At 37.1% G+C, this 27,813-nt stretch overlaps 1 protein-coding gene across 7 annotated transcripts in view; it reads right to left on the bottom strand.

Annotated features, from left to right (window-relative positions):
• Window positions 1-27,813, bottom strand: part of CENPC (centromere protein C) — a 91,759-nt gene that overhangs the window by 52,890 nt on the left and 11,056 nt on the right. For 6 of the 7 annotated variants that reach the window (XR_004031712.1, XM_030818855.1, XM_003268421.4 and 3 more), the window contains exons 5-10: window positions 23,535-23,634; window positions 11,948-12,233; window positions 10,892-11,104; window positions 6,818-7,431; window positions 5,162-5,329; window positions 1,606-1,897 (exon numbers count right to left, since the gene is read on the bottom strand). Coding sequence is in view for 6 of the 7 variants with exons in the window: in XM_030818855.1 (XP_030674715.1) it covers window positions 1,606-1,897; window positions 5,162-5,329; window positions 6,818-7,431; window positions 10,892-11,104; window positions 11,948-12,233; window positions 23,535-23,634 (1,673 nt within the window). In the remaining variant the exon portion in view is untranslated. Of the gene's footprint in view, window positions 1-1,605; window positions 1,898-5,161; window positions 5,330-6,817; window positions 7,432-10,891; window positions 11,105-11,947; window positions 12,234-14,921; window positions 15,078-23,534; window positions 23,635-27,813 lie in introns of those variants that run through there. The other variant, XM_030818859.1, reaches the window with a different exon arrangement.

Raw genomic sequence — 27,813 nt, 5'->3', positions numbered from 1 at the left:
CTAAGTGGCTTACGATATATATTACAGTTAATCTATCATGGTTTACTGGAGAATCCATAAACAACTAAAACCGTCTTCTTTGATATCCCTAGTCAGCCTACTGAGGGGCAACATGGTCCTCAGAGGGACTGAGCTCATCTCTTTGGTAGTTAGTTTACTCCAAATATATGCAGACAAGACACACTCTTCCCAGTGACTGTATAATTCTTCAGGTTCTAGTATGCTCCTGGGTCCTACCATTAGAGTCAAAAGAAATAAAAATGATTACAAGAGAATACTAGGAACAACTGTATGCCAACAAATTAAATAACCTAGATGAAATGGACAAACTCCTAGAAAGACACAAATTATCAAAATTGATTCAAGAGGAAACAGTCTCAAAATACCATGAATCAGTAATCAAAAACAAACTACCCATATAGAAAAGCTCAGGCACAGGTGGCTTCACTGCTTTTACCAAACATCCAAAGAAGAATTAAGACAAATTATTCACAAACCGTTTCAAAAAATAGAGAGATAATACTTCCCAACTCATTGTATAAAGCCAGTATTACCCTGATACCAAAACAAAGACAACAGAAGCAAAGCAAGCTACAGATCAGAACCCCTCAACAAAATACTAGCAAATTCCAGCAACACAATAAAAAAAGAGAGAGAAAAGCAGAGAATGGCCTGAAAAAGTGAAACAAAATGTGTATGGGAATTCTTTATGCACTATAACGATATACGCTAATATATTTTAGGACACACTGTCATTTATTTCAGTATATCCTCAGCACCTTACTGCTTCTAACACAAAATATGTATTACCTCAATAGGTTGTTGGAACTAATAAGAATGCATTAAAAGCATCTAGCAAATATTTGGCACATAGTATGAACTCAAAAAATGTTAACTATTATCATCCTAAGAAGAAAAGTACTAAGCTATATTCATAACTATTGAAATCACATTAATCTCACTTAAAAGGAAACGATTTGAACGATACACTTAAAAAAGATTAAGACAGTAAATTTTATGATACATGTTTTTTGTCTGTTTGTTTTTTGAATCTCTACCTTGGGAGCCCAAGGCAGGAGAATCACTTCACACCAGGAGTTCAAGACAGGCCTAGGCAACAAAGCAAGACCTCATTTCTACAACAAATTAAAAAATTAGCCAGGTGTGGTGGTCCACACCTGTAGTCTTAGCTACTCAGGAAGCTAAGGCAGGAGGATTATCTGACCCAGGAGTTTGAGGTTACAGTGGGCTATGATCATGCCACTGCACTCCAGCCTGGGCAACAGAGGAACACAGTCTTTTAAAAAAAAAAAAAAAAAAAAAAAAAAGTTTAACTCTTGGATGACAATAATATCTTATTAAATTTAACAGTCATAATTCCAGGTGCTATGTACTATTCCGTATTTTAATATGAGGAAACAAGTGCAGAGTAGTACTTTGCCTGTGTGTCACCCAGCTAATGGTAGAGACTGGATTTAATACCAGGTATGTCAGAGTGCAGAGCTCTTCATGCTAATTACTGCCTGTCTATAAATGACGAAATAGCACAAATTATTAAATGCTGAACAACAAAAGTAACTATACTGTACACATAACAGTCATTACCTAGAACAATCAAGATTTTTCTTCTTAGCCAAGTCTGCCTCATCACTTTCCAATGGCTCACTCAGTGAACGTCTGGAAATTTCATCATGACCAATGGTACCTCCAGAACCTTCAGCATTTAACAACTTCTGTACTCTTTGGTTGCCTTTAGTTGCTGTCTTCTGCCTTTTAAGTGGAATAGTTTTTTTCCCAATATTCTTAGATGACTGATTTGTTTTCTTAGCAGATTTTTGCCTACTGTTGTGATGCACTGGTAATTCATTTCTTATTGAAGAATTGCTATAAACAGGACCTGAAGGATTCAATGATAACCTAAAGTTAGTATGTTTGTCCAGATGATTTGGCTCACTGAAATACCAACAGCACTTATATTTGCATATAAACATATACACATACACACACACACATCTCAGGCTACATTTATTTCCAAGTTAAATTCTTTAAACAATGTAGCTCTTCAGTTTATAGATACATGAAACAGGCCCTTCAAATCTGTCACAGGCTTCAAGAAACACTCTCTGGCTCTGCCACTGCCCTTCTGGCCATCCTTAATATCTGATATTCCCCAAGGTGACAGCTTCAGCTGTTCACTCCATATACTTTCTTTGAGGGACTTATCTACCCAGAGCTTTAATTACTATCTATATGCTGACACCTATAATATCCATCTACTGCTCTCCCCTAAATCTGCCTCTCTTGCTTTATTTCCTATCTTAATGAAAAATACAACTACCTATTCTATCCAGATATCTAAATCAGAAATTTGAGTCATGCAAGACTACTACTCCTATCCACAATCACGCCCTAAATCCCATCAATTCTACTTTATTAATGCCTTTCAAATCTTTCAAGCTCTCCCTCCTGTCATTAGTGGAAGCCTTCATCATTTCGTATCTGGATTATTAAAATAGTCTCTTTACTAATCTCCCCTCCCTAGCCTTGTTTTTCAATCCATTTCTTACACTGCTGCAAGAATCACCTTTGGAAAACAAAAACTGGATCATTACAACCCTGCTTAATTAAAGTATTTTAGTTATTATCTATAGCTTCAGGATGAAGTCCAAATACTTTCAACATCAATTCATATCTACATCTACAATTCCCATCAATTATTTCATAAACCACAATTCCCAAAACCCCCCTCCAAACAAACGAACCAAAAAAAGCCATGGGTACTGAACCATCTACAGTTTCTCTAAAGCACTGGTTGTCCAAAGGCAGTCTCTAGACCAGCAAGATCAGCATTACCTGGGAATTTGAAACGTAAATTATCATCCCTCACCTCAGACCCCAGTGAATCAAAGACTTTACAGAGCAGGGCCCAGTAACCTGTGCCTTAATAGGCCCTCCAGACAATTCTAAAGCACACTAAATTAAAGAAAGAAAAGATCAAGCTCTCTGCTCCAGATTTCTGCACAAGCTACTTCTACTGAAAACATTCCATAACTTCCTCCTTACTCCACTCAATCACTTAGCTAACTCCTAGTTCATCCTTCAGGAAGCTTTCCCTAATTTCCAAGTCTTAGGTGGCTTGCTATCACACATAAGACTGTTTACTTATCTCTACCTCTCTCCTCCAGCAGACTGACAACTCCTTGACCTCAAGTAATTGATTGGTATTTTATCTATGTATATTCCCAACGCCTAGTGACAGGGGCAGGACTATGGTGAAGCAAGAGTAGCCTCAGCTGGAAAATTCAAGAAGGTAACTCATTTTCAGGTCTGTGCAAGTACAGAGCCCGAATTGATACAATCCTGTGACTGAGTGCCTGAAATTTTTCACCCTAGTGTCTCATTGTCTTACCCTAGTCCTGGTCCTACTTTACCTCATTCCTGCCCCATGGCAAGTGCTCCATATACATTTCTTCACATATATGGAAAGGCAACAGTGTCAGTGGCAACGTACTATGGGCAGGCTGGGGGCAGGTCAAGTTGTTCTTCTTAACTTCAGACTTCAGTTTCTTCTTCCATCAGATGAGAGTTTAGACTATATGATATGTAAGGATTCCTCCACTTTTTCGACTCCCAGCTTGATCAAAAATCCAACTTCTATTTCAGGACTCTTAAATAAGTGTTTTTTGATAGTTTCAGAGATCTAGCCATTTATCCAAGTTCTGTAAGAACTTATTTACCCATGTTTATGTGCTCATCTGCCACATAGTACTTTAGCATTTCAGGCAACCTGGGGCAGAAAAGTGAGTTCCCCAAAGCAATAACAGTATTACTTAACACTTCAATACTAACATATGCCACCTACTATGATAACTGCATTTAAACCTTATAAAAACTCAATGAGGTAATCATGTTACAGAATGACAAACTAAACAAAGTAATCTACTCAAAGTGGAAGAGTGATACTTTGAACTCAGATCTCACTCCAAAATCCAAAGGCTGCAACAAAATAAATACTTGCTGCTATCCATCAAGAATCTCAATGATTTAATAATTCATAGCAATAAGGCCTCACATATACAATGTCATACTTGTACTAATCTTTCACTTATTAATCTAAATGCCCCAAAGTCAATAGTATTTGTTCATGTGAATGCTACCTTATGATCCACCAATCTTTTCAGGATCACTTCCTTTAAAAAAGTGACAATTCTCCCAAAACAATAAATGTTTCATATTGTGCAGAAAAAAGTTAGCAAAGCGGGTCTGAGTATACTACCCTTAAAAGGGCCTGCTTTCAATGTTAGCCCTGTAAACTTAAATTTCAGGAGTGTTCCCGTCATTTCCTAATTGGCAAACGTGGTGCTGTGGGCCTAAACTGCTTATATAAAAAATATGGTTTAGGCAAATATTGCCTTCCTTCAGGGAGTCTGGAATTGTAGTACTTGCTAGATAGAGAGTACCTATGTGACCACCCCCAATAAAGATCTTGGGCACTAAGTCTCTAGTGAGCTTCCCTGATAGACATTTTGCCTGTTTGTCACAATTCATTGCTAGAGGAATTAAGCAGCGCCTGTGGGAATCCACTGGGAAAGGACTCTTTAAGCTTCTGCTCATTTCCTCCAGACTTAACCCATGCACTTTTTTTCTACTGAATTTGCACTGCATCCTTTCACTGTAATGAATCACAGCCATGAGTACAACTATATGCCCAGTCCTCCTAGCAAATTACCAAATCTGAGGGTAGTCTTGGGAACCACCAACACAAGTAATTTATTTTTATGTGTAATAAACTATGATCTTTTAGATTATAAACTCCTTGGTGGCAGAACCTCATATTATCAATCTTTGTATCCCTCACAGCCAAGACATTAAAAGAGCTGGGTTATTTATATTGCCTTTCCCAACTAGAACGCAAGCTCCAAGACAGCAGGGATTTCTGGTTTGGGGTTTTGTTTTCCCACGGCTATTATCCCTATACCTAAAATACCGTATATATTAACGCTTCAAGGAATATCTTTCAATTGATTTAATATTCCTTTTGATGACCCAATTTAACTTGGTCCTCATGATATTCTCTATATAGAAATATAAAATCAAACATAATGCCCCATACAGAATGATTTTATCTATGAACGAACATAATTTAAGTAAAAATACTTACTCTCCTCTGATTTTACCACCCACCAATCAGATGGACGCCTGGAAATTCTTCGACTTCTCGTGACAGTTGAAGTCACTTCTTCAGGTACAAGTTTGTTCTTGGACTCACTGGAAAAGCGCTTCTTTTTAGATCCTTCCTTATCTTTTCTAGTGCTACTTTTCTTGCTTCCTAAAATAAAGAAAACCATAAAACCAATTCACAATCTACTAAAAGAGTTTTCAGAAAACCACAAGATTATAAAAAAAACCATCAATTATAGGAACTTCTTAAATTTATCCTGTGGCCTTTTCATCTCTATTTTTAAAAGTCACATGTTCTCTTTCTGTCAATTGTATGTGCTGCTGAAGTAAGCACTAACTTCCTATTGAATGCAAATTTTCACACGGCTTGATAACTCTTATACACTCCTCAGCCAAAAAAATAAGTATCTTCTAAAGCTGAAAAAAAATAGACAGTTCCTTCCTACAACGTCCTAAGTAGGCAATTACTGCTTTCCTGTTTTGAAATAATGATTTTTTTCAACCTAAGAAGAGGAGATTTAAAGTGTGATTAAATTATAAACTCTGAAATAGAGGCATTATCTTGGATCGTCCAGGTTGACCCAATCTAATTATGTTTCCTTTAAAAGCTGTGGTCAGAGAGATGAGATGGTGGAAGAAGAGGCATTTGAGAAGGCTGGTATTGCTAATTTTGCAGATGGTGGAGGAGGACCATGAGTCAAGGAATACAGGTAGTTTCAGGAGGCTGGAAAAGGCAAAGAAACAGATTTTCTCCCAGAGCCACTAGAAAGAAAGAAAACCCCACCAATACCTTGATTTCATCCCAGTGAGACAGCTGACCCACAGAACTGTAAGATAATCAATGTTTGTTGTTTTAAGCCAATAAGTGTGTAGTAACTTGTCATATGACAGCAATAGAAAATTAATAAAACTGGTATGGTAATTAATGAGAGCATTATATTCACTAACCAATCTAGATACAGAATATATGTAAAAATTAGTGTGTAGAATATAGCAGGCACTCAAAAAATGTTTAATATTTACAATTATAGAGAGCATCTTTCAAGTATACTTCTTCACATGTCTTTTCCTAAGAAATTATGGATAAATCAAAATTTTCTACCCTCCCTTTTAATCCTATGCATGTATGTATACTATCTATTGTTCTACAGAACCGACCAGAATGATCTTGTTAACAGTAGAAATAATGGGTTAGTAATTTTTGTGATTACAGTGCCTAATGCAGTGTATGGCATTCAACAACTGTTAGATAAATGAGTGAATGATGGAAAAGAAGGGATTTTTATCTCTATAAAAAATAGTCCCACAGTACCCTAGGATTTTTTTTTAACATTTTTATTTTCTAAATAATTTATCATTCTGTCTTATTCATGTTCTGATACTAACTTGTTTACTAGCCTTTTCTTTTCACTTTGCCCTCTATATATACTGCCATCTCACAAGATAAACAAAAACTACATGAGTTAGAATTAAATTATATATAAAATAAAAAGATTCTAGAAAAGAACCTATAGGCTTTTCAGGCTCTTTGTTGATGTAGGTTTACTTTGCCTACTTGCCAAAGCTAAGTTAGGATATTAAAAAACATCAGATGGGTAGAATAATGATCACAGTTATATTTAATATAAAGACTTACCCACAGGTGGCATCTGTTTTTTGGAAACACAATCATTTCCCATCTCTTCACGCTCTTCCATATTTCTGTCTGAATTTCTTTGAAATTCGTCTTGGGTAATATGTGATGTATGTATGTTTTCATCTTTAGACTGTCCCACATCAAGCTGTTCTTCAGCTGGTTTAGCCATAAATTTTCTTCTCTGTTTTTGTTTTATAGCCCTTTTGCTTCTAGATGGTTTTTCTGCATTCTTGGAATACATTTCATATTTTGTAGATCTGTAATTATTTTCTGTTTCACCTGTCAAAGCATAACTTGTATCCAGCACTGTTTTATCAGAGGGCTGAGATGTCTCTACTGGGTGAGGTTTATGTGAATGTTTGTCATTTGCCAAAGTCTTAGGTAATAAATTATGATGCTTTTCTCTTGACTTTCTACCTTGAAGGAGTGCAGTGCTCTCAGCCGGGGATATTGTGCGTTGTTTCAGAGGCCCTGCCTTTCTTGGTATTGTAATCCAAGATCTACTTGCAAAACTTTGATCTGACTCATCAATTATAAATTCATCCTCTACCAACTTCATATCGGCGGGAGGACACGAATGAGGTGGAGCAGTTGCCGCATGCCTAACAATGGGACTGAAACAGGGTGACACTTTTAACAGTTCAAAAAAATAAAGCTTTATATTTGTTTAGCAAAGAAAATAATCTAGGAAATAAAATCTAAGTATCTTTTAAACTGTTTATGTATCTCCTCAATTTTCCCTTAATCTTACAAATCTTTCCCTCCTTTTACATATCTATGTCTGTTCACCCTCATTTATAATAGTAATGACATCACAAAACTTTAGGGCTAGAAATCTAGGCATCAACAAATTTGATCCCACCTACCCATCATATATACTAAAACTGAAGCCCAGAGAGATATAATTATAACCCAGATATACTGACTCACAGTCCAAAATGAATGCCACTATTATATATAATCTTATATTAAATTATATATTTGTATATATAACTTTTGGGGTCTGAATTTCTTCACATTCAAAATAAGTCAACAAGACTATTTCTGAGAACACTCCAAGTCTAATATTTGAATGGACTACTACCTAAATTATAAGAAGTTGAGGAGGCCGGATGTGGTGGCTCACGCCTGTAATCCTAGCACTTTGGGAGGCTGAGGCAGGTGGATGACTTGAGGTCAGGAGTTCAAGACCAGCCTGGCCAAAATGGCAAAACCCTGTCTCTACTAAAAATACAAAAATTAGCCAGGCATGATGGCGGGCCTGTAATCCCAGCTACTTGGGAGGCTGAGGCGGAAGAATCACTTGAACCCAGGAGGCAGAGGTTGCAGTGGGCCCAGACTGTGGCACTGCACTCCAGCCTGGGTGACTGAGCAGAACTCCATCTCAGACAAAAAAAAAAAAAAAGAGAGAGAGAGAGAGAGAGATTGGGGACAATTTCTTCCTGTCTTTTTTTACATCCCACAGTTCTTCATACATAGCAACACCAAATACACAGACGGTTGAATGAATGTAAAAATTACTAATATTACTATAGGACTGTAAATTGTAGACCTACAGAACTATAAAATAATAAATGTTGTTTTAAGCCGCTAAGTGTGTAGTAACTTAGTAAAAATGCATTCCAAGTTTGGGTATTTCATATATATTTTCATATTATAATCATGGTATAGAAATAAATGGAGTGTATCTAGAAAGGCAGCATAAGCACAAAAGAAATCTAGTGCCACAGAAACAGGAAAAATAAAAGGCAAGTCTTATCACAAAGCATACAATGCTATAGAATGTTATAAATAATGAAGTCAAACAATGTTTCCCAACTCTAGACCTTTCTCCATAGTCCTAGCCCAAACTTTATGTATTTTACTAAAAGGCAGAAAGCCTATATCATGAATATTATTATTTCCCATGCCCAGTGTTGTAAAAGGCTAAAGAGTAAGACAGACAATTTCAACTACAATCTTATGGCTTATAATCTAACATCAACATTAATTCTTAAATTTTCATAAAAGCATGTACATGTTAAGTACATACAAAGAGATTCCTGCATTTAATGAGGTGCTGAATAAATTAAACTAGTGCATTGAGATTACACAGTACCTCCTCCAATTAGTCAGGAAAGTTTCCTAGAGAAGGGAGGAATTATTCCAAGGACAGTAATCTGATAGACTGACTAATTTTACATTTCCCTGATTGTTTTAATAGCTTTCAGCACACCACAGATTGCAGTGAGATACACAAAATAAAAAACAAGGTAAACATCCAAACTCCAAAGCTGGCATACGCACTTGTTTCTGCTTTTTCACTTGGATAAGAAGGCTTAGTTAGCTATGTTTCGCCATAACAGAAACAAAGACAGAATGCAAAAATTAGATTATGTTTTTCTCTTTTAATTAGAACATACAAAAAGAATCAGAAGTGAAAATGCCTTCTCTATTCCTCTAATCGCAAACTCCTGACAAATCTTATAATGTAAAATAGCAAATACTCTAAAAAATATACTCTCTAATGGTAGAGTTTCACAAACTTATATAATTAGAAAATTCTATAAAAACTAATAAAGAACAAAGTCAATACAAATACTACAATGATGGATGTTAAACAGAAATGATATCCTTAGGAAACAATCTTGACACTATGAAAGTTTAGAATAGGGAAAGATGGCTTCTAATTAGCTAGAAAAACCATGACAGGCTTTGTAGCACTTAGGCTGGATCTTGGAGGATTTATAAGATTTGGTCACAAGGAAATGCAAGAAAGACAATCAAAAGGAAGAGCGTAAGTGGAAGCAATGACGCTAGAAAGCACTGGGAATAATGAATAGTTAATATTTGACTACAACAATCAAACATAAAATTAACTTTACTCACTAGAATATCCAAAAGAACATTAAAAATTAATTTCTCAGACATGATATAATTAGCCCACAAGTATAACCCATTTGTTTCAGATGGTGGTGACAATATCCATATGAGGTTTAAAATATATACATAAAAATAATCAACTACAGGAAGCAGAGACTGAACAAAAGGGGAATTTCATTCATTCATTTAACATGTTTTTATAAAAACTTCCTTTTTATTTTTGAGACAGGAGTCTCACTCTGCCACCCAGGCTAGAGTGCAGTGGCGCAGTCTCGACTCACTGCAACCTCTACCTCCCGGGTTCAAGTGTTTCTCTTACCTCAGCCTCCCCAGTAGCTGGGATTACAGGCATGTGCCACCAAGCCCAACTAATTTTTGTATTTTTAGTAGAGATGGGGTTTCACCATGTTGGTCAGGCTGGTCTCGAACCTCTGATCTCAAGTGATCCGCCCGCCTCGGCCTATCAAAGTGCTAGGATTACAGACGTGAGCCACCGTGCCCAGCAATAAAAACTTCCTAGTATGTTCACTTGCACTCTGATACCTAGGATAGTGACATTAAGGGCAGCCTAACATAACGATTTCTAAATACTGCATTGTCGGCCGCGTGCGGTGGCTCATGCCTGTAATCCCAGCACTTTGGGAGGCCGAGGCAGATGGATCACCTGAGGTCAGGAGTTCGAGACCAGCCTGACCAACATGGGAATATCCCATCTCTACTAAAAATACAAATATTAGACAGGCGTGGTGACAGGTGCCTGTGATCCCAGCTACTCGGGAGGCTGAGCAGGAGAATCACTTGAACCCAGGAGACAGAGGTTGCAATGAGCCGAGATTGTGTCACTGCACTCCAGCCTGGATGACAGAGAGAGACCCTGTCTCAAAATAAATACATACATACATACATACATACATACATAAATACTGCATTGACTTCCGTCTTTAATATCACACAGACAAACTAGAAGGCAATGAAAACCGAATAAACTTGTTTTCTTTCAAGTCTCATTTAGTATTTACTAAAAAATGGCTTTGGGAGTGACTCACTGACTGGTAAAAAACCATCTCTCCTTACAGGTCAGAAAAAATTTCAATTAAAATTTTTGTTAATTAAATTACTTATTTCTAAGTTAAACAGCATTAGGAATCCTTATATATGGTTCATAGACTATAAAAGAAAAACGTCTCAAAGGGCAGTTTCTCAGTAACTCACCTGGATTCACTTTTTCGTTTTACTGTTTCTAAAAACAATGCTGAAAAACTTTTTTTAGCTTGTCGCTGAATTTCACATTCTGAGTCTCGTATTCTATTCTGAGATGATCCTGATGGTTTTCTTTCTTGTCCTTCTGATGTTTTATCCTCTTCATCTGATACTTTATTATCTATTTCTATTTTCTTTAACACAACTTTATCATCAAAGTTTAACCTAAAAGGTTAAAAGGACGGTAAGCTGAATGCTCCCATAACGTTTCTTCAGTTATGAGTCTTCCTGAACTCCTTTGCAGAGACAATACAGACCAATTTAAAATTCTGTACTAGGCATTTATTTAAGACATAAATGCTGATTTGTGCATTCCAAATACATAAGATAAACTGCTCAGGAAAATTAACTTTTGTATTTATCAACAGAAAAACATGAAAGAGAAAATAATGGTTAAAGTACACATCAATGAAATGTATAGCTAGGCAATGGTTCTCAGGGCAATCTTAGAGCACTGTGACAGACCAAACTTTGAATATCAAAGTCTTAGAATATACTTAACTCCTTGGCTCCAGTAATCATACAATACTCTAGATAGAAATTACACTCATTACAGAGATCTCCAAATGCAAAAGACCTTGAATAATCCACTTTGTTTCCTAAAGGCCAAAGGTAAGGTCAAGAAAGAGAAACCAGCTGTCCACAAAGCATAGCATCCTCAATAATACTTACGCTCTGCTACCCTAGAAGTGACCTGATACATATCTACACCTGCGATTACAAAAAATATCGAGAAAATACAAATTGTTTCTCGTAGGAAGCGATCAAATACTATCAGAGAGAAAACACATTTTTCCAGACTATAGAAAAGTTAACCCCTAAACTTCTCTGAAGTACACTTTAAGGCCTTCCTTAATTATTATAAACTGAATATATGCCAAATGTATACTTTCTCATAACATGTTAATATTCCTCCTTCCTTACTGTAAAATAATATAACAAGATTGAATTACCATTTTTTAATACAAAAAGTAAAAGTGCGTTAACATTATTTAAATAAAATGTTACCTTTTTTTGGTTTTAACTGAAACCTCTGTACTTGAAGGCAGAATATTTACTGAATTTTCGAAAGTGTAAGTCTCTCTCTTTTGGGCACCAGATGGAATAACATTTTGCGATGCAGATGTTTTTGCATCCAAAAGAACAGAAGGTGAGCCAACAGATAAGTAAAATTCTTCATCAGCTTTACTGTGATGATCATTTGTGTTTCTACTTGACTTTTTTTTCGAGTCAGGTGTATTTTTGGAACTAACGTCAGTTGCCAGAATTTTCTGATGAACTTCATGGGCCTGAACTAGAAGAAAATTATATAAAGATATTTGTCAATTAAAAGAATAATAAGAGAATCAAGCAGGCTTTTAAAAAATTCTGCAGTAATTTAATCAGAAATAGTTTTCAGAAAACTCAAAGTCATTAAGATTAGAATCAAAGATCTATGACTAAAATAAGTAAGTACTTAAGATTCTTCTATCTTTGGGCTAAAAATTGGTGACCTAGGGCAGCTAGACGATCACATATTTACACATACACACATGGAATATAGATATAACAGATATATAGAGATACGACACAAGCATGTGTGTATATATACATACACAGTATATATGTATATGAACATTTATCTATAATGAGAAAATTTAAAAGAATATATCCATATTCTCTTAACCCTCACCCTTCAGGAAGAGATGGCATTTCCCTGCTTCTCCCTCTAAATACAACTAACTTCCCTGGAAATTATCCATCAATCAACAACAGGACTCTGGAAGCTGGAAGAAAAAAAGGTAGACTAGCTAGGAAGCTCAAGACCAGGAACAGACAAGTCTTAGGTTTTCCGTCTGTCTCCCATACACCCCTGGACTGGTTACTAGTATAACCTGGAACCACCAATAGGTGAAAGACAGGGTGGAGGCTGGGTGGAAATGCATTCGCTGAACAAGGTAAACCCAACAAAGACCTAATGAGGAAACTCAAGCCCCATTCAGCACTCTCGGCTATGGAGCACTCCTTACTACCTGCATTGACAAAGCAACAAAGCCCTGGGCTGTGCTATGGGACTGTAGCAGTAAAGGAGCTCATACCAAGCCAGTCTCACTTCTACAATCATAGATGGCAGGCGGTATGACCCGCATGAAGCTGCAGAGTAGTGAAACCCCTGACCTTCACAGCCCAAGGCAACATTTTGATCCACTGATAGTATTGACACCCCAGGCCATCCCAGTCCCCACTTTACAACCAGGGCACCAGCAGACAGTCTAATCTGAGGCAAGAGCAGCGTAAGAGAGGCCAGCAAACCCCTGTTCTCCACCCAGTGATATAAGGAAACCCAGGCCCAGCAGCTTCTAACCAGAACCCCACACAGGTGAAAAGGACATCAAAAGGCATCTTCTACCCACCCCAGACAGCACCAACAGGAATTGAGCTAGAATCCTAACAGCATTAGAAAATGAAGTAGAACAAAATACCACTGCTATTACTCTGAACACTTAACTATCATTGAAAATAAAACTCATAAAACTAGGAAAGAGGGGCTGGGCGTGGTGGGTCATGCCTGTAATCCCAGCACTTTGGGAGGCCAAAGCGGGTGGATCACTTGAGGCCAGGAGTCCAAGATCAGCCTGGCCAACATGGCGAAACCCCATCTTTACTAAAAATACAAAATTAGCCAGGGGTAGTGGCACATGCCTGTAATCCCAACTAGTCGGGAGGCTGAAGCATGAGAATCACTTGAACCCAGGAGGCGGCGGTTGCAGTGAGCTAAGATCACACCACTGCCCGCCAGCCTGAGCGACAGAGCAAGACTCTGTCTCAAAAAATAAACAAATAAATAAATAAATAATGCAGGAAAGAACCTACACATTAAACCAAAATAGGGCAACTATGTGCTGTAACAAAAGATTTAAGCAGTCTAAGAATTCCCTAACGTAAGTAACCAAATCTCAGGAATACAATCAAAACAACTCATCATACCAAAACCAAAACAAACCAAAAAAAAAACAAAAAAGTAAGAAATAATGATCAATAAACATAAACGAGATGAATTAGATTTTAAAATTATTTAACAAGAAATTTTAAAGCAAACATCATAAAATGCTTTAATAATCAATTACAAATCCTCTTGTAACAAGTGAAAAAGAAACTCTCAAAGTAGCATTTAAAAAAAAACCAGTTTTTTGGATATTAGTCATTATCAGTAAGTAGTGATTTTTAAATATTATTTTAAATTTTCCTCATAACAGTGATGTAAAACAAATCAAAACTACAATGAGATACTACATCACACCCATTAGGATGACTATTATTTATAAAAACAAAAGATAACAACTGTTGATGTAGAAAAAAACGGAACCTTTGTGCATGCACTGCTGGTGTGAATGTAGAATGACAGTCACTATGAAAAGTGTACAGTGGATCCTTAAAAACTTAAAATTGAAAGCAGGAACTCAAACAGATACTTTCACACTAATATTCATAGCAGCATTACTCACAATAGCCAAAAAGTGAAAACAACCCAAGTGCCCACCAACAGATTAATAGATAAAAAGTGGTATACACATACAATGAAATATTACCCAGTCTTAGAATGAAATTCTGATACATACTGCAACATGGATGAACCTTGAAGACATTATGCTAAGTGAAATAAGCCAGTCACAGACAAATTTTGTCTGAAATTCATAGACAGAAAAAAGTAGAATGGTGGTTGCCAGGGCTGATGGAAAAAGAGATACTATTTAATGGGTACAGTGTTTCAGTTTTGAAAAATGAAAGAAGTTCTATGGATTCCTGGTGGTGATAGCCTCACAACAATGTGAATGTACTTACTGCTACTGAACTGTATACTCAGAAATAAAGTGGACAATTTTATGTTTATATTATACAATATTTTAAAATACATTTCTTTAAAAAAGAGCAAAGGAAGTGACGTGTGTATATAAACAAACTAAAACAAAAAGTCTTGTAAAGTTAAAAAATATTAAAATACCTGACAACAGAAATAAGTAACAGCAAGTATTTAAGTTGGGAATTCGTTGTTTCATTTACTATGTCTGCATAATATAACTTCTTAACTTGGTTGCATAAAACAACCATTTGTTATGTTCATGGATTCAGTAAGTCAGGAATTCAGCACAGCACAGACGGGACGGCTTCTTCCATGAAGTCTGAGCCCTGGAATCATCTGACAGCTTGTTTACACATATTTGACACCTGGTCTTGACTGCAGGCTGGGAGTCTTTCTCTCCATAATGGCTACTTTGGGCTTCTTCATAGTATATTGTCTGGGTTCCAAGGGCAACTGGAGAGAATAAGAAAGACAGGAAGAGAGAGAGAGAGAAGGAGAGAGAAATCCAGCATGCCAAGCAGAGCCATATAGCCTTTTATGACCTAGTCATGGAAATCACATGCATTACATACGCAACATTCGATGTGTATGTACAAACAACCTCACTGAAGTGGATGGGGGGAAAAGGTGATGACCTAAGGAAGATCGGAAATGAATCGAAGGCCAGGTGTGGTGGTTCATGCCTGTAATCCCAGCACTTTGGGAGGCCGAGGTGGGTGGATCACCTGAGGTCAGGGGTTCGAGATGAGCATGGCCAACATGGTGAAACCCCGTCTCTGCTAAAAATACAAAAATTATCTGGGCACAGTGGTGCGTGCCTATAATCCCAGCTACTTGGGAGGCGGAGACAGGAGAATCACTTGAACTCAGGAGGCGGAGAGTGCAGTGCACCAAGATTGTGCCATTGCACTCCAGCCTGGGTGATAAGGGCAAAATTCCATCTCTAAAAAAAAAAAAAAGGAATGAATCAGCTGGGCATGGTGGCTCACACTTATAATCCCAGCACTTTGGAATGCTGAGGCAGGCGGATAACTTGAGGTCAGGACTTTAAGACCAGCATGGCTAACATGATGAAGCCCCATTTCTACTAAAAATACAAAAAATTAGATGAGCATGGTGGCTGCTGCCTGTAATCCCAGCTACTCAGGAGGCTGAGGCAGGAGAATTGCTTGAACCTTGGAGTCAGAAGTTGCAGTGAGCCGAGATCATGCCACTGCATTTCAGCCAGGGCGACAGAAGGAGACTCTCTCTCAAAAAAAACAAAAAAAAACAAAAAATGAATGGCGTCTGCAAGACTGAAGGCAAAAGAAACTGTACATAAGCACTATTCTCTGGTTGATAAAACTGTTTTCCACAGGATATGAGTCAACAATTCTGACACTCTTTTACATGTATACAGAAATGTAAAAGTAAGTAAATGGATGTCGAATGGTGAACGTCCAGTTTCTCATTCATGTAATGGGAGTTTACAGATAAGCAAGAGGAGGAGGCTAGAATAATCCACGTGGTAATGGATTAGAGTCAGAGACACCAATATGAACTTACGATTACTTCAACATAGATACAGATAGGTACATTTAAAGATATTTACAGATACGTGTTGATACACAAGTTAGTGTACACACACATATATTTACCCAGCTCCATCAGTTGAGAGGGTCTAGAAGCAACAACTCCACAGGAGTGACAGCACACCTAGCACTCAGATCTTGGTTTCTAATACCATTACCCAGTAAAAGAAATCATGATTCCATGAAGAAATGGTTGATTCTGGGATGGGGCAGGAGAGCATCTTGTGGCTCCAAAAGGTATGAAAGTGCTCAGAAACAACAACAAAAATGGGCTATGTCAAAGGGACACTGGAACCAAAGTAAGAGCTTCTATTAGCCAAATCTGGAACAATTTGAATAACAAAATAAACAGTAGTGAATTATAAAGTAGAAAATAAAATTTCTCCATCAAGAAAAGAACAAAATAAACCCAATCAAGCAGAAGGATGGGAAAAAATAAAGAGCAGAAATCAATAAATCTGAAAATACAAAAATACAGAAAATTATTGCAGGAAAAAAAACTACAAAATGATAAACCTCTATCTAACAAAATTGACAACTATAAGAAGATACCAACCACCAATATGTGGAATAAAATAGTGGCTGATATCACAATAGATTTTGCAGCCATCAAAAATAGGGTAATGCTTCTCTTTGAAAACTGGCATGAGACAAGGATGCACTCTCCCACCACTCCTATTCAACACAGTATTGGAAGTTCTGGCCATGGCAATCAGGCAAGAGAAAGAAATAAAGCGTATTCAAACAGGAAGAGAGGAAGTCAAACTGTCTCTGTTTGCAGATGACGTGATTGTATACTTAGAAAACCCCATCGTTTCAACCCCAAAACTCCTTAAGCTGATAAGTAACTTCAGCAAAGTCTCAGGATACAAAATCAACGGCAAAAATCACAAGCATTCCTATACATCAATAACAGACAAGCAGAGAGCCAAAACATGAATGAACTCCCATTCACAACTGCTACAGAGAAAATAAAATAGCTAGGAATACAACTTCCAAGGGACGTGAGGGATCTCTTCAAGGAGAACTACTAACCACTGCTCAAGGAAATAAGAGAGGACACAAACAAAGAGAAAAAAATTCCATGCTCATGGATACGAAGAATCAATATAGTGAAAATGGCCATACTGTGCAAAGTAATTTATAAATTCAATGCTACTCCCATCATGCTACTATTGACTTTCTTCACAGAACTAGAAAAAACTACTTTAAGTTTCATATAGAACCAAAGAGCCCATATAACCAAGACAATCCTAAGCAAAAAGAACAAAGCTGGAGGAATCACACTACCTGGCTTCAAACTATACTATAAGGCTACAGTAACCAAAACAGCTTGGTACTGGTACCAAAACAGATATATAGACCAATGGAACAGAACAGAGCCCTCAGAAATAACACCGCACATCTACAACCATTTGATCTTTGACAAACCTGACAAAAACAAGCAATGAGGAAAGGATTCCCTATTTAACAAATGGTGCTGGGAAAACTGGCTAGCCATATGCAGAAAACTGAAACTAGACCCCTTCCTTACACCTTATACAAAAATTAACTCAAGATGGATTAAAGACTTAAATTTAAGACCTAACATCATAAAAACCCTAGAAGAAAACCTAGGCAATACCATTCAGGACATAAGCATGGGCAAAGACTTCATGACTAAAACACCAAAAGCAATTGCAACAAAAGCCAAAACTGACAAATGGGATCTAATTAAACGAAAGAGCTTCTGCTCAGCAAACGAGTGAACAGGCAACCTACAGAATGGGAGAATATTTTTACAACCTCTCCATCTGACAAAGGTCTAATATCCAGAATCTAAAAGAAACTTAAACAAATTTACAAGAAAAACAAAAACAAACAATCCCATCAAAAAGTGGGCAAAAGATATGAACAGACACTTCTCAGAAGAAGACATTTATGTACCCAACAAACATAATTAAAAAAAAAACTCATCACTGGTCATTAGAAGAATGCAAATCAAAACCACAATGAGATACCATCTCACACCAGTTAGAATAGTGATCATTAAAAACACAAGAAACAACAGATGCTGGCAAGGATGTGGAGAAATAGGAAGACTTTTACACTGTTGGGAGTGTAAATTAGTTCAACCATTGTGGAAGAGAGTGTGGCGATTCCTCAAGGATCTAGAACCAGAAATACACCATTCGACCCAGCAATCCCATCACTGGGTATGTACCCAAAGGATTATAAATCATTCTTCTATAAAGACACATGCACATCTATGTTTACTGCAGCACTATTTACAATAGCAAAGACTTGGAACCAACCGAAATGCCCATCAATGATAGACTGGATAAAGAAAATGTGACACATATACACCATGGAATACTAAGCAGCCATAAAAATGAATGAGTTCATGTCCTTTACAGGGACATGGATGAAGCTGGAAACCATCATCCTCAACAAACTAACACAGAAACAGAAAACCAAACGCTGCATGTTCTCACTCATAAGTGAGAGTAGAACAATGAGAACGTATGGACACAGGGAGGGAAACATCACACACCGGGGCCTGCGCAGGGAGTGGGGAAAGGGAAGGGAGAGCATTAGGACAAATACCTAACGCATGTGGGGCTTAAAACCTAGATGACGGGTTGACAGGTGCAGCAAACCACCATGGCACATGTATATCTATGTAACAAACCTGCGTGTTCAGCACATGTATCCCAGAACTTAAAGTTAAAAAAAAATACTTAAAAAAACTCAAAAAAAAAAATACGGTAATGCTATGAACAACTTTATGCTTACAAACTTGACAGATGATTAGAAAAAATGGACCGATAACTCAGAAAACACAAACTACCAAAATACGGTCACAATGAAAATGATAATCTAAATAGTCCTATAACTACTAAAGAATTAATACTGCTATTTAAAAGTTCTTGAAAAAAAAAATCTCCTGGACCAGATGATTTCACCGGAGACTGTTACACCAAATAGTTAAAGGATTAACACCAATTTTACACAGTCCCTTCCAGAAATTAGAAAAGGGAATAATTCCCAACTCATTTAATAAGGCAAATATTACCTTGACAACAAAACCATACAAACACAGCATTAAAAAAACTATAAACCAATCTCTCCTTACTTAAATACAAAAATCCTCGAAATTTTACCAAGTCACATTCAACAATGCATAAACAATAGTAATAATGCACAATAATTGACATTTATAGGTAACTACACCCAACAACAGAAAACATTTTTTTAAATGCCCGTGAATCATTCATAAAGACATGCAATATCTTGGGTCATAAAACAAATCTTCATAAATGTAGAAGAACTGAAATTACACAGTGCATACTATGTCATAAAGGAATCAAGATCAGAAATTAATAAGGAAAAGATATTACGAAATTACCAAACACTGGAAAATTAACACACTTCTAAATAACCAATAGGCTAAACTCTGAAAAGATATTTAAAAATACATCCAAATAAGTGAAATGAACAGAAAATATAAGATACAAAACCTGTGGCATGCAGCTACAACAGTGCTGAGGGGGAAATTTATGCCAAATGAATACATTTGAAAAGGGAAAAAGAGCTCAAATCAATAATACACCATGACCACATGGAAATTTTATGCAAGGCTGGTTAAACATTCAAAAATCAATCTGTATAAGCCACCATATCAACAGATCAAAGAAGAAAAATCATATGATCATATGGATTTATGCAAAAAATGCATGCATTTGACAAAATCCACATTACCTATGATTAAAAATTCTCAGCAGAGTGGCAGGAGAAAATTTCCCAACCCTATAAAAAACATCTATTAAAAACTTACAGCTAATATCATATACTTAATGTGAAAGATCAAATGCTTTCTAAGAGCAGGAACAAGGCTAGAATTTTCACCCCATCCTTTTTTTTTTTTTTTTTTTGAGACAGGATCTGACTCTGTACCCAGGCTGGAGCGGGGTGGCACTAGCACAGCTCACTGCAGCCTCAACCTTTTGAGCTCAAGTGACTCTCCCACCTCAGTCTCCCAAGTAGGCAGGGCTATAGGCACACGCCACTGCACAGGCTAAATTTTTGTGTTTTTTTGTAGAGACAAGTTCTCACTACGTTGCCTAGGCTGGTCTCAAACATCTGGCCTCAAGCGATTCTCCCACCTCAGACTCCCAAAGTGCTGGAACTATAGGCCTAAGCCACGGTGCTTGGACCCATCACTGTTATTTAACACAATACTGAAGTACTAGCTAATAACAGTAAGAAAAAGAAATTAAAGACATAAACTAAATTTACCCCAAACTACCCAAAATTATTATTTTAAGTGGCACAGTACCAATTTCAGTGAAAATCATAGAACAGACATGGATACCTAATATAATCATTATTAAACAACATTGACTCAGAGATTCTAGCAAAGGCAAGAAGACTGAAATAATCAGATTAAACATAACAAATAAAACCTCTCTTTAGCTGATGACATGGTTATACAGCTTAAAGAAAACTAAAAGATTCCAATTTTTAAAGGTCTAGAATTAATTTTTTTAAAAACCTTCGTAAGTGCTGAATTAAAATTTTGGTACAAAAATTAGCCTCATAATTTAAAAAATGTTCAGAATAGTACAAAAATTATAGTACAGTTAGGATTAACCTTAACAAGAAAGTCAAAGACCCAATACTATGAGGGAGGGGAGAATGGGGAGCCAGGAGACAGGCTTTATTAAAATATTTTTTATGATAAAACATGAAATTTACCATATTAACCATTTATGAGTGTACAATTTAATGGCACTAAGTACATTCATAACACTGTGCAACCATCATCATTTCTAGAACTTTTTCATCATCTCAAATTCTGCACACATCAAACATTAAATCACCATTACCCCCTACCCCAATCCCCTGCAACCTCTATTCTGCTTCCTATCTCTAAATTTACCTATTATAAATACCTCATGTAAGTGTAACTACAAAATTTTTGTCCTTTTTTGTCTGGTTTATTTCAGTTTGCATGTTTTAATGTGTTCAAGATTCTTCTATGCTATGTTACACAGCAGAACTTTGTTTTTAATGACTAATATTATATTCTATGTATAAATCACAGGCTGTTTATCCATTCATCTGTTGACGGACACTTGGCTTGTTTATACCTTTTGAGTATTGTGAATAATACTGCTACAAATATTAGTATACAAATGTTTGCTTCCACCCCTGCTTTCAATTCTTTTGGGTATATACCTAGGAGGGAAGTATTGGGTCATATGGTAGTTCTATGTTTAACTTTTTGAGAAACTATCAAATTGTTTTCCACGGTGGCTGCACCATTTTACATTCCCACCAGTGATGCATGAAGGTTTTCATTTATCCATATCTTCAACACTTATTTTCCTTTTCTAGTTTTAAATAATAGCTAACCTAGTGAGTGTAAAGTGGTATCTCCCTAGGGTCTTGATTTGCATTCTCTAATGACTGAAGATTTCAAGCATCCTTTCATATATTTATTGGCCAATTGCATACCTTCTTTGGAGAAAGGTCTATTCAAGTCCTTTGCTCATCTTTTATTTGGGTTGTTTGGTTTTTCTGTTGTTGAGCTATAGAAGTTCTTTATATATTCTGATTATAAATCTCTATCATCCTTTTCAGGTAAATTATTTGCAAATATTTTCACCTAGTCTGGTTGCCCTTTCACACTCTTGACAGTGTCCTTCAGATTAATTTTTTTTTTTTTTTTTTTTTTTGGAGACGGGGTCTCACTCTGTCGCCCAGGCTGGAGTGCAGTGGCGCAATCTTCGGCTCACTGCAAGCTCCAGCTCCTAGGCTCAAGCGATTCTCCTGACTCAGCCTCCCAAGTACCTGGGATAACAGGCACTTGCCACCACGCCTGGCAAATTTTGGTAGAGATGGAGTTTTACCATGTTGCCATGCTGGTCTCAAACTCCTGACCTCAACTGATCCACCTGCCTCAGCCTCCCAAAGTGCTGGGATTACAGGCATGAGCAACCACTCCTGGCCCCAGATTAACATTTTTATCAGAAAGAAACATAATTTATTTTGTAAAAAACCTAAATAGCATAAAAAATGTGAATTCTCACAAAATTACTACATAAATTAAATGCAATTCTAGTTAGAATTCCAAAAGTTTGTTTGGAATTGGATAAAACTAAAAGCTCATAGAAAGAAAAAAGGCTGCAGAATGGCAGTGGAATAGTGAAGGTATTTATATCAGGACATACTATAAAGCTACTATTAGTAACAAGAGTATTGTGTTGACAGACGAAAAAACAAATATATCAAAATTCAAAAGTATGTTGAATGTTATGTGAGATTTAATATATAATAAAAGTAGTACATTCAGAAGAGAACAGATTTTTTTTTAATTTAATAAACAGATCTGACACAACTGACCACCTGGAAGAAAACAAACTTAGAAGATTATGTCATGTTACATACCGAAACACATTCCAGATGGTTAAAGACTTAATTTTATTTTTTAAAAAAAGGTTTTCAGGTGAAAAATCTAAGTTGGGATAAGACAGAACTTTTAACTAAAACAAACTTAAAGCTATAAAAGTCACACATTTAACAATTAAAATCCAACAGCCAATAAACATAAGGTGCTCAAACTCTGGCAATCATGGAAATGGACACTAAAGTAAAAATGAGATTGCTTAATATCAATGAATGGGCAAAAACATAGAATAGTAAATAGACTATCAGGTAAAAGGTACTCTTACACTATTGGTGTAAAAGGAAATTATAATAGCCTTTTCTGAAAGCAGGTACAGGCACAGACACATACAAACACATACGCCTTTATTTTTTCTCATTTATGGGGACCAGTTAAGGTATAGAACTATTCAAAGGCTACCTCAGCAGAATGATAGGAGTAATGACTAAATTCTTATTTTAAACCTTTATTAACTCAATAGAGTAACACTCTTTTAATCTGAAAAATGACAAGAAAGAAAACTTTAGAAAGTAGTAGCATGTATCACTGACTAAAGGAAATGGAGAAGAAGAGAGAAAAAGAGCACTGACCATGGAGTTGTAAGGAAATCAAAAACCAATTCATCCATTTCACAATTCACAGTTCTGTCTGGGCTGACCCTGACCTTCATACTCAAAGCAACACATGCACCATTAGCATTTCTCACTTTTTAAATATATCCAAGCAAATAATGCCCATGGGGATGCCACCAACCTGATCTGTTGGTGGCTTCACTTGGTTCTACAACAAACTGCAGAGAGGCTTCTTTCTTCCTTGAAGAAACTGGAACTGACTTTGGATGTGATTTCTGGCACTGAGCACAGAAGAAATACATTAGAACTATTTTGTTAACTTACCAATTCTGATGAAATATATTTGTTTTTTAAATGGGGGGAAAAACAAGTATTCTAAAACAACAAACCAGCTGTTAAGAGTTTTATTCTACTTTTTATTTTATTTCTAAAGTAATAGCTACTTTGGAAAACAATCTGGCATTATTCAGTAAAGCTGAAATTTCATACAACCTATCACAGAAACAATATTGCTCTAAACAGCAACTATGTGGACAGAAGACTGAATAAACTTATTAAATAAATAAATTATAGTATAGATATACCATATTGCATATGTAACAATGCAACAAATAAACTACAGTAATATAAATTATTATTTTAACCAGAAAAAAAAGCAACCTGCAGAAGCACATAACAATCCTGTCTATGTAAAGTTCAAAATAGACACGTAAAACACTGTAGTATTGAGATTCACTCTGCAGGAAAGAGTTAACATAGGAGGCCTGATATATTTAAAGGGCCACCTTACAGGGCTACCCCTTGGTTGGCATCTGGAGACTTGACTTTTAGAATGTTCCCTCCATTACCAACAGACAAGGTTGCACCTGCTGTGCCAGCCTGCCTAGACTGTTTGTATAAACACTGTGATCTGTGGTGAACATCTGCTTTCTTTCCTTCTGGGAGTGTGTAAAATTTTGGTAGGCAGAGGATGCCTATGGGACCAACCCCCATTGAAAACAGGCTGAGTTTCAAAAGGCTTCTCTGAGGAAAAAAAATGTATACACGTTACTGCATTTCACTGCTGGAGGGAATGAGTACATTCTATATGGCCCCTTGGGGAGCACAGGAAGCCTATATATGGATTCCTCCAGACTCTGCTAATGCGCATTTTTCCCTTACTGACCCAGCTGTGTATCCTGGCTGAATGACTATAGTAAGTATCAGTATGAAAAACACCAAAAGCAATGGCAACAAAAGCCAAAATTGACAAATGGGATCTAATTAAACTAAAGAGCTTCTGCACAGCAAAAGAAACTACCACCAGAGTGAACAGGCAACCTACAGAATGGAAGAAAATTTTTACAATCTATCCATCTGACAAAGGGCTAATATCCAGAATCTACAAAGAACTTAAACGAATTTACAAGAAAAAATCAAACAAGCCCATCAAAAAGTGGGCAAAGGACATGAACAGACACTTCTCAAAAGAAGACATCTATGCAGCCAACAGACACATGAAAAAATGCTCATCAGCACTGGCCATCAGAGAAATGCAAATCAAAACCACAATGAGATACCACTTCACACTAGTTAGAATGGCGATCATTAAAAAGTCAGGAAACAACAGGTGCTGGAGAGGATGTGGAGAAATAGGAACACTTTTACACTGTTGGTGGGACTGTAAACTAGTTCAGCCATTGTGGAAGTCAGTGTGGCAATTCCTCAGGGATCTAGAACTAGAAATACCATTTGACTCAGCCATCCCATTACTGGGTATATACCCAAAGGATTATAAATCATGCTGCTATAAAGACACATGCACACTTAGGTTTATTGCAGCACTACTCACAATAGCAAAGACTTGGAACCAACCCAAATGTCCATCAATGATAGACTGGATTAAGAAAATGTGGCACATATATACCATGGAATACTATGCAGCCATAAAAAATGACGAGTTCATGTCCTTTGTAGGGACATGGATGAAGCTGGAAAGCATCATTCTCAGCAAACTATCACAAGGACAAAAAACCAAACACCGCATGTTCTCACTCATAAATGGGAATTGAACAATGAGAACACTTGGACACAGGAAGGGGAACATCACACACCGGGGCCTGCTGGGGGGTAGGGGGAGCGGGGAGGGATAGCATTAGGAGATACACCTAATGTAAATGACGAGTTAACAGGTACAGCACACCAACATGGCACATGTATACATACGTAACAAACCTGCACGTTGTGCACATGTACCCTAGAATTTAAAGTAAAATAATAATTTTTAAAAAAGCAAATAAATAAAAATAAGTATCAGTCATGAGTTCAACTATATGTCACGTCTCCCGAGTCCTTTTAGTGAAGCACCAAATGTGGATGGTAGTGGGACCTCTGTCACAAGTGGTAGCAGAAGTGTGGACATAGTATCGGCACAGTAGAGAAATAAATAAATGACAGACTGATATGGTTTGGCTGTGTCCCCAACCAAATCTCAATTTGAATTGTATCTCCCAGAATGTCCCTGTGTTGTGGAAGGGGCCCGGGGGAGACAACTCAATCATCAGGGCCAGTCTTTCCCGTGCTATTCTCGTGATAGTGAATAAGTCTCACAAGATCTCATGGGTTTCTCAGGGGTTTCCACTTTAGTTTCTTCCTCATTTTTCTCTTGCCACCATCATGGAAGAAGTGCCTTTCGCCCTATGCCATGATTATGAGGCCTCTAAGCCATGTGGAACCATAAGTCAAATTAAACCTCCTTTTCTTCCCAGTCTTAGGAATGTGTTTATCAGCAGTGTGAAAATGGACTAATACACTACACTGCCGTTGAGTGACCACAGTATGGAATTCAATTCCATAAAAAGACAGAGGCAGGCTTTCATTTAATCTCTGCTCTCTCTTAGTATCTCATTAAAGATTTTTAAAAACAAATTCAGAAGGATGAACAGCAAGACAAAGGAGTAGATGAGACATGTCAGCAAACATTTTTAGGTTGAAAAGCAAATTACTGGTAATTCAGCAATCCAGAGAGAATAGAAACATGCTAGCAATGGAGAAAACCCAGAAGCAGACAGATTACTGTTTATGGAGGAACCTATAAAGATTAGTAGAATCACAAGACATCACTAAAAAAAAGGGGCAGGCCAGATGCAGTGGCTCACACCTGTAATCCCAGCACTTTGGGAGGCCAAGGCAGGAGGATCACTTGAGGTCAAGAATTCAAGATCAGCCTGGGAAACTTAGCAAGACCACATCTCTGTGTAAAAATAAAAAATTAGCCAAGAGTGGTGGTGCATGCTTGTAATTCTACCTACTCAGGAGGCTGAGGCAGGAGGATCACCTGAGCCCAGAGGTTTGAGGTTGCAGTGGGCTATGAGCACACCACTGCACTCCAGCAACAGAGCAAGACCCTGCCTCAAAAAAAAGAAGAGGCATGCAAACAGAATGTGTTAAAAGCCTGTATAGCTGAATGTGTCTTTTGTCGCAGAAAAAAAAAGTGTGTATAGAAAGTAGTTAAACTGGCTGGGTGCAGTGGCTCACACCTGTAATCTCCACACTTTGGGAGGCTGAGGCAGGTGGATCACCTGAGGTCAGGAGTTCAAGACCAGCCTGATTAATATGGTGAAATCTTGTCTCTACTAAAGATACAAAAATTAACCAGGCATGGTGACAGGCGCCTGTAGTCCCAGCTACTCGAGAGGCTGAGACAGGAGAACTGCTTGAACCCGGGAGGCAGAGATTGCCGAAATCCTGCCACTGCACTCCAGTCCAAGTGACAGAGTAAGACTCTGTCTCAAAAAAAGAAGGTAGTAAAACCGAAGAGCCCCTCCCAAACCTATCAGAAGATTATTTACTCTCGAGTTTCTAAATCAGAGAGACTGTGACATTAGTGGCATAAGACACAGGTGAAGTTAAGGGCAGTACATGAAAACCAGAGATATGAAGTAGGAGCATTTAAACTGCACTTTCCCCTTTGCCACAACTGACTGAAATTGAAAACAATCGCAGTTAGACTCGAACCGCCAAGTGGGAAAGATTTCTTTGTGAGAAATACTTACCAGGCCAAGAGAAAACAAATCTACAGATATTAACACCAGGACACCAACAATGAAATGGACCAAACTACACCACAGTGACATCCACCAGTCTACAAATTTTACTAGGCATATAGAGCTTCCAATGTGTTTTAGTTTCCCACTTTCAAACAAGAGGAGGCAGCGAAGGATCACTGGACGTATGAAAAAGGCCAGGTAATGAGCAAAATAAGTAAAAAAGGTACTTGCAGAAAACAAACTGAAGAAACATTTATGAAAAGGGTTAGATGAACCTAATGTCAAGGAATATAATAAACATTTAGATCACTAAAGACAGATGACATGATCCTAAAAGCCTGCCAAGAGGAAAAAAACAGTCACAAAGGATCATGGAATCAAAACAGTCTTCTCAACAGGAGAAGCTAAAATAAAAGAAAGCAACATTTTTAA

Source organism: Nomascus leucogenys, chromosome 9 (genome assembly GCF_006542625.1).
Source record: "Nomascus leucogenys isolate Asia chromosome 9, Asia_NLE_v1, whole genome shotgun sequence".
In the NCBI taxonomy this organism is placed as follows: domain Eukaryota; kingdom Metazoa; phylum Chordata; class Mammalia; order Primates; family Hylobatidae; genus Nomascus; species Nomascus leucogenys.
The sequence above is the reverse complement of the archived record's forward strand: the minus strand, read 5'-3'. Positions and strand labels throughout refer to the sequence as shown.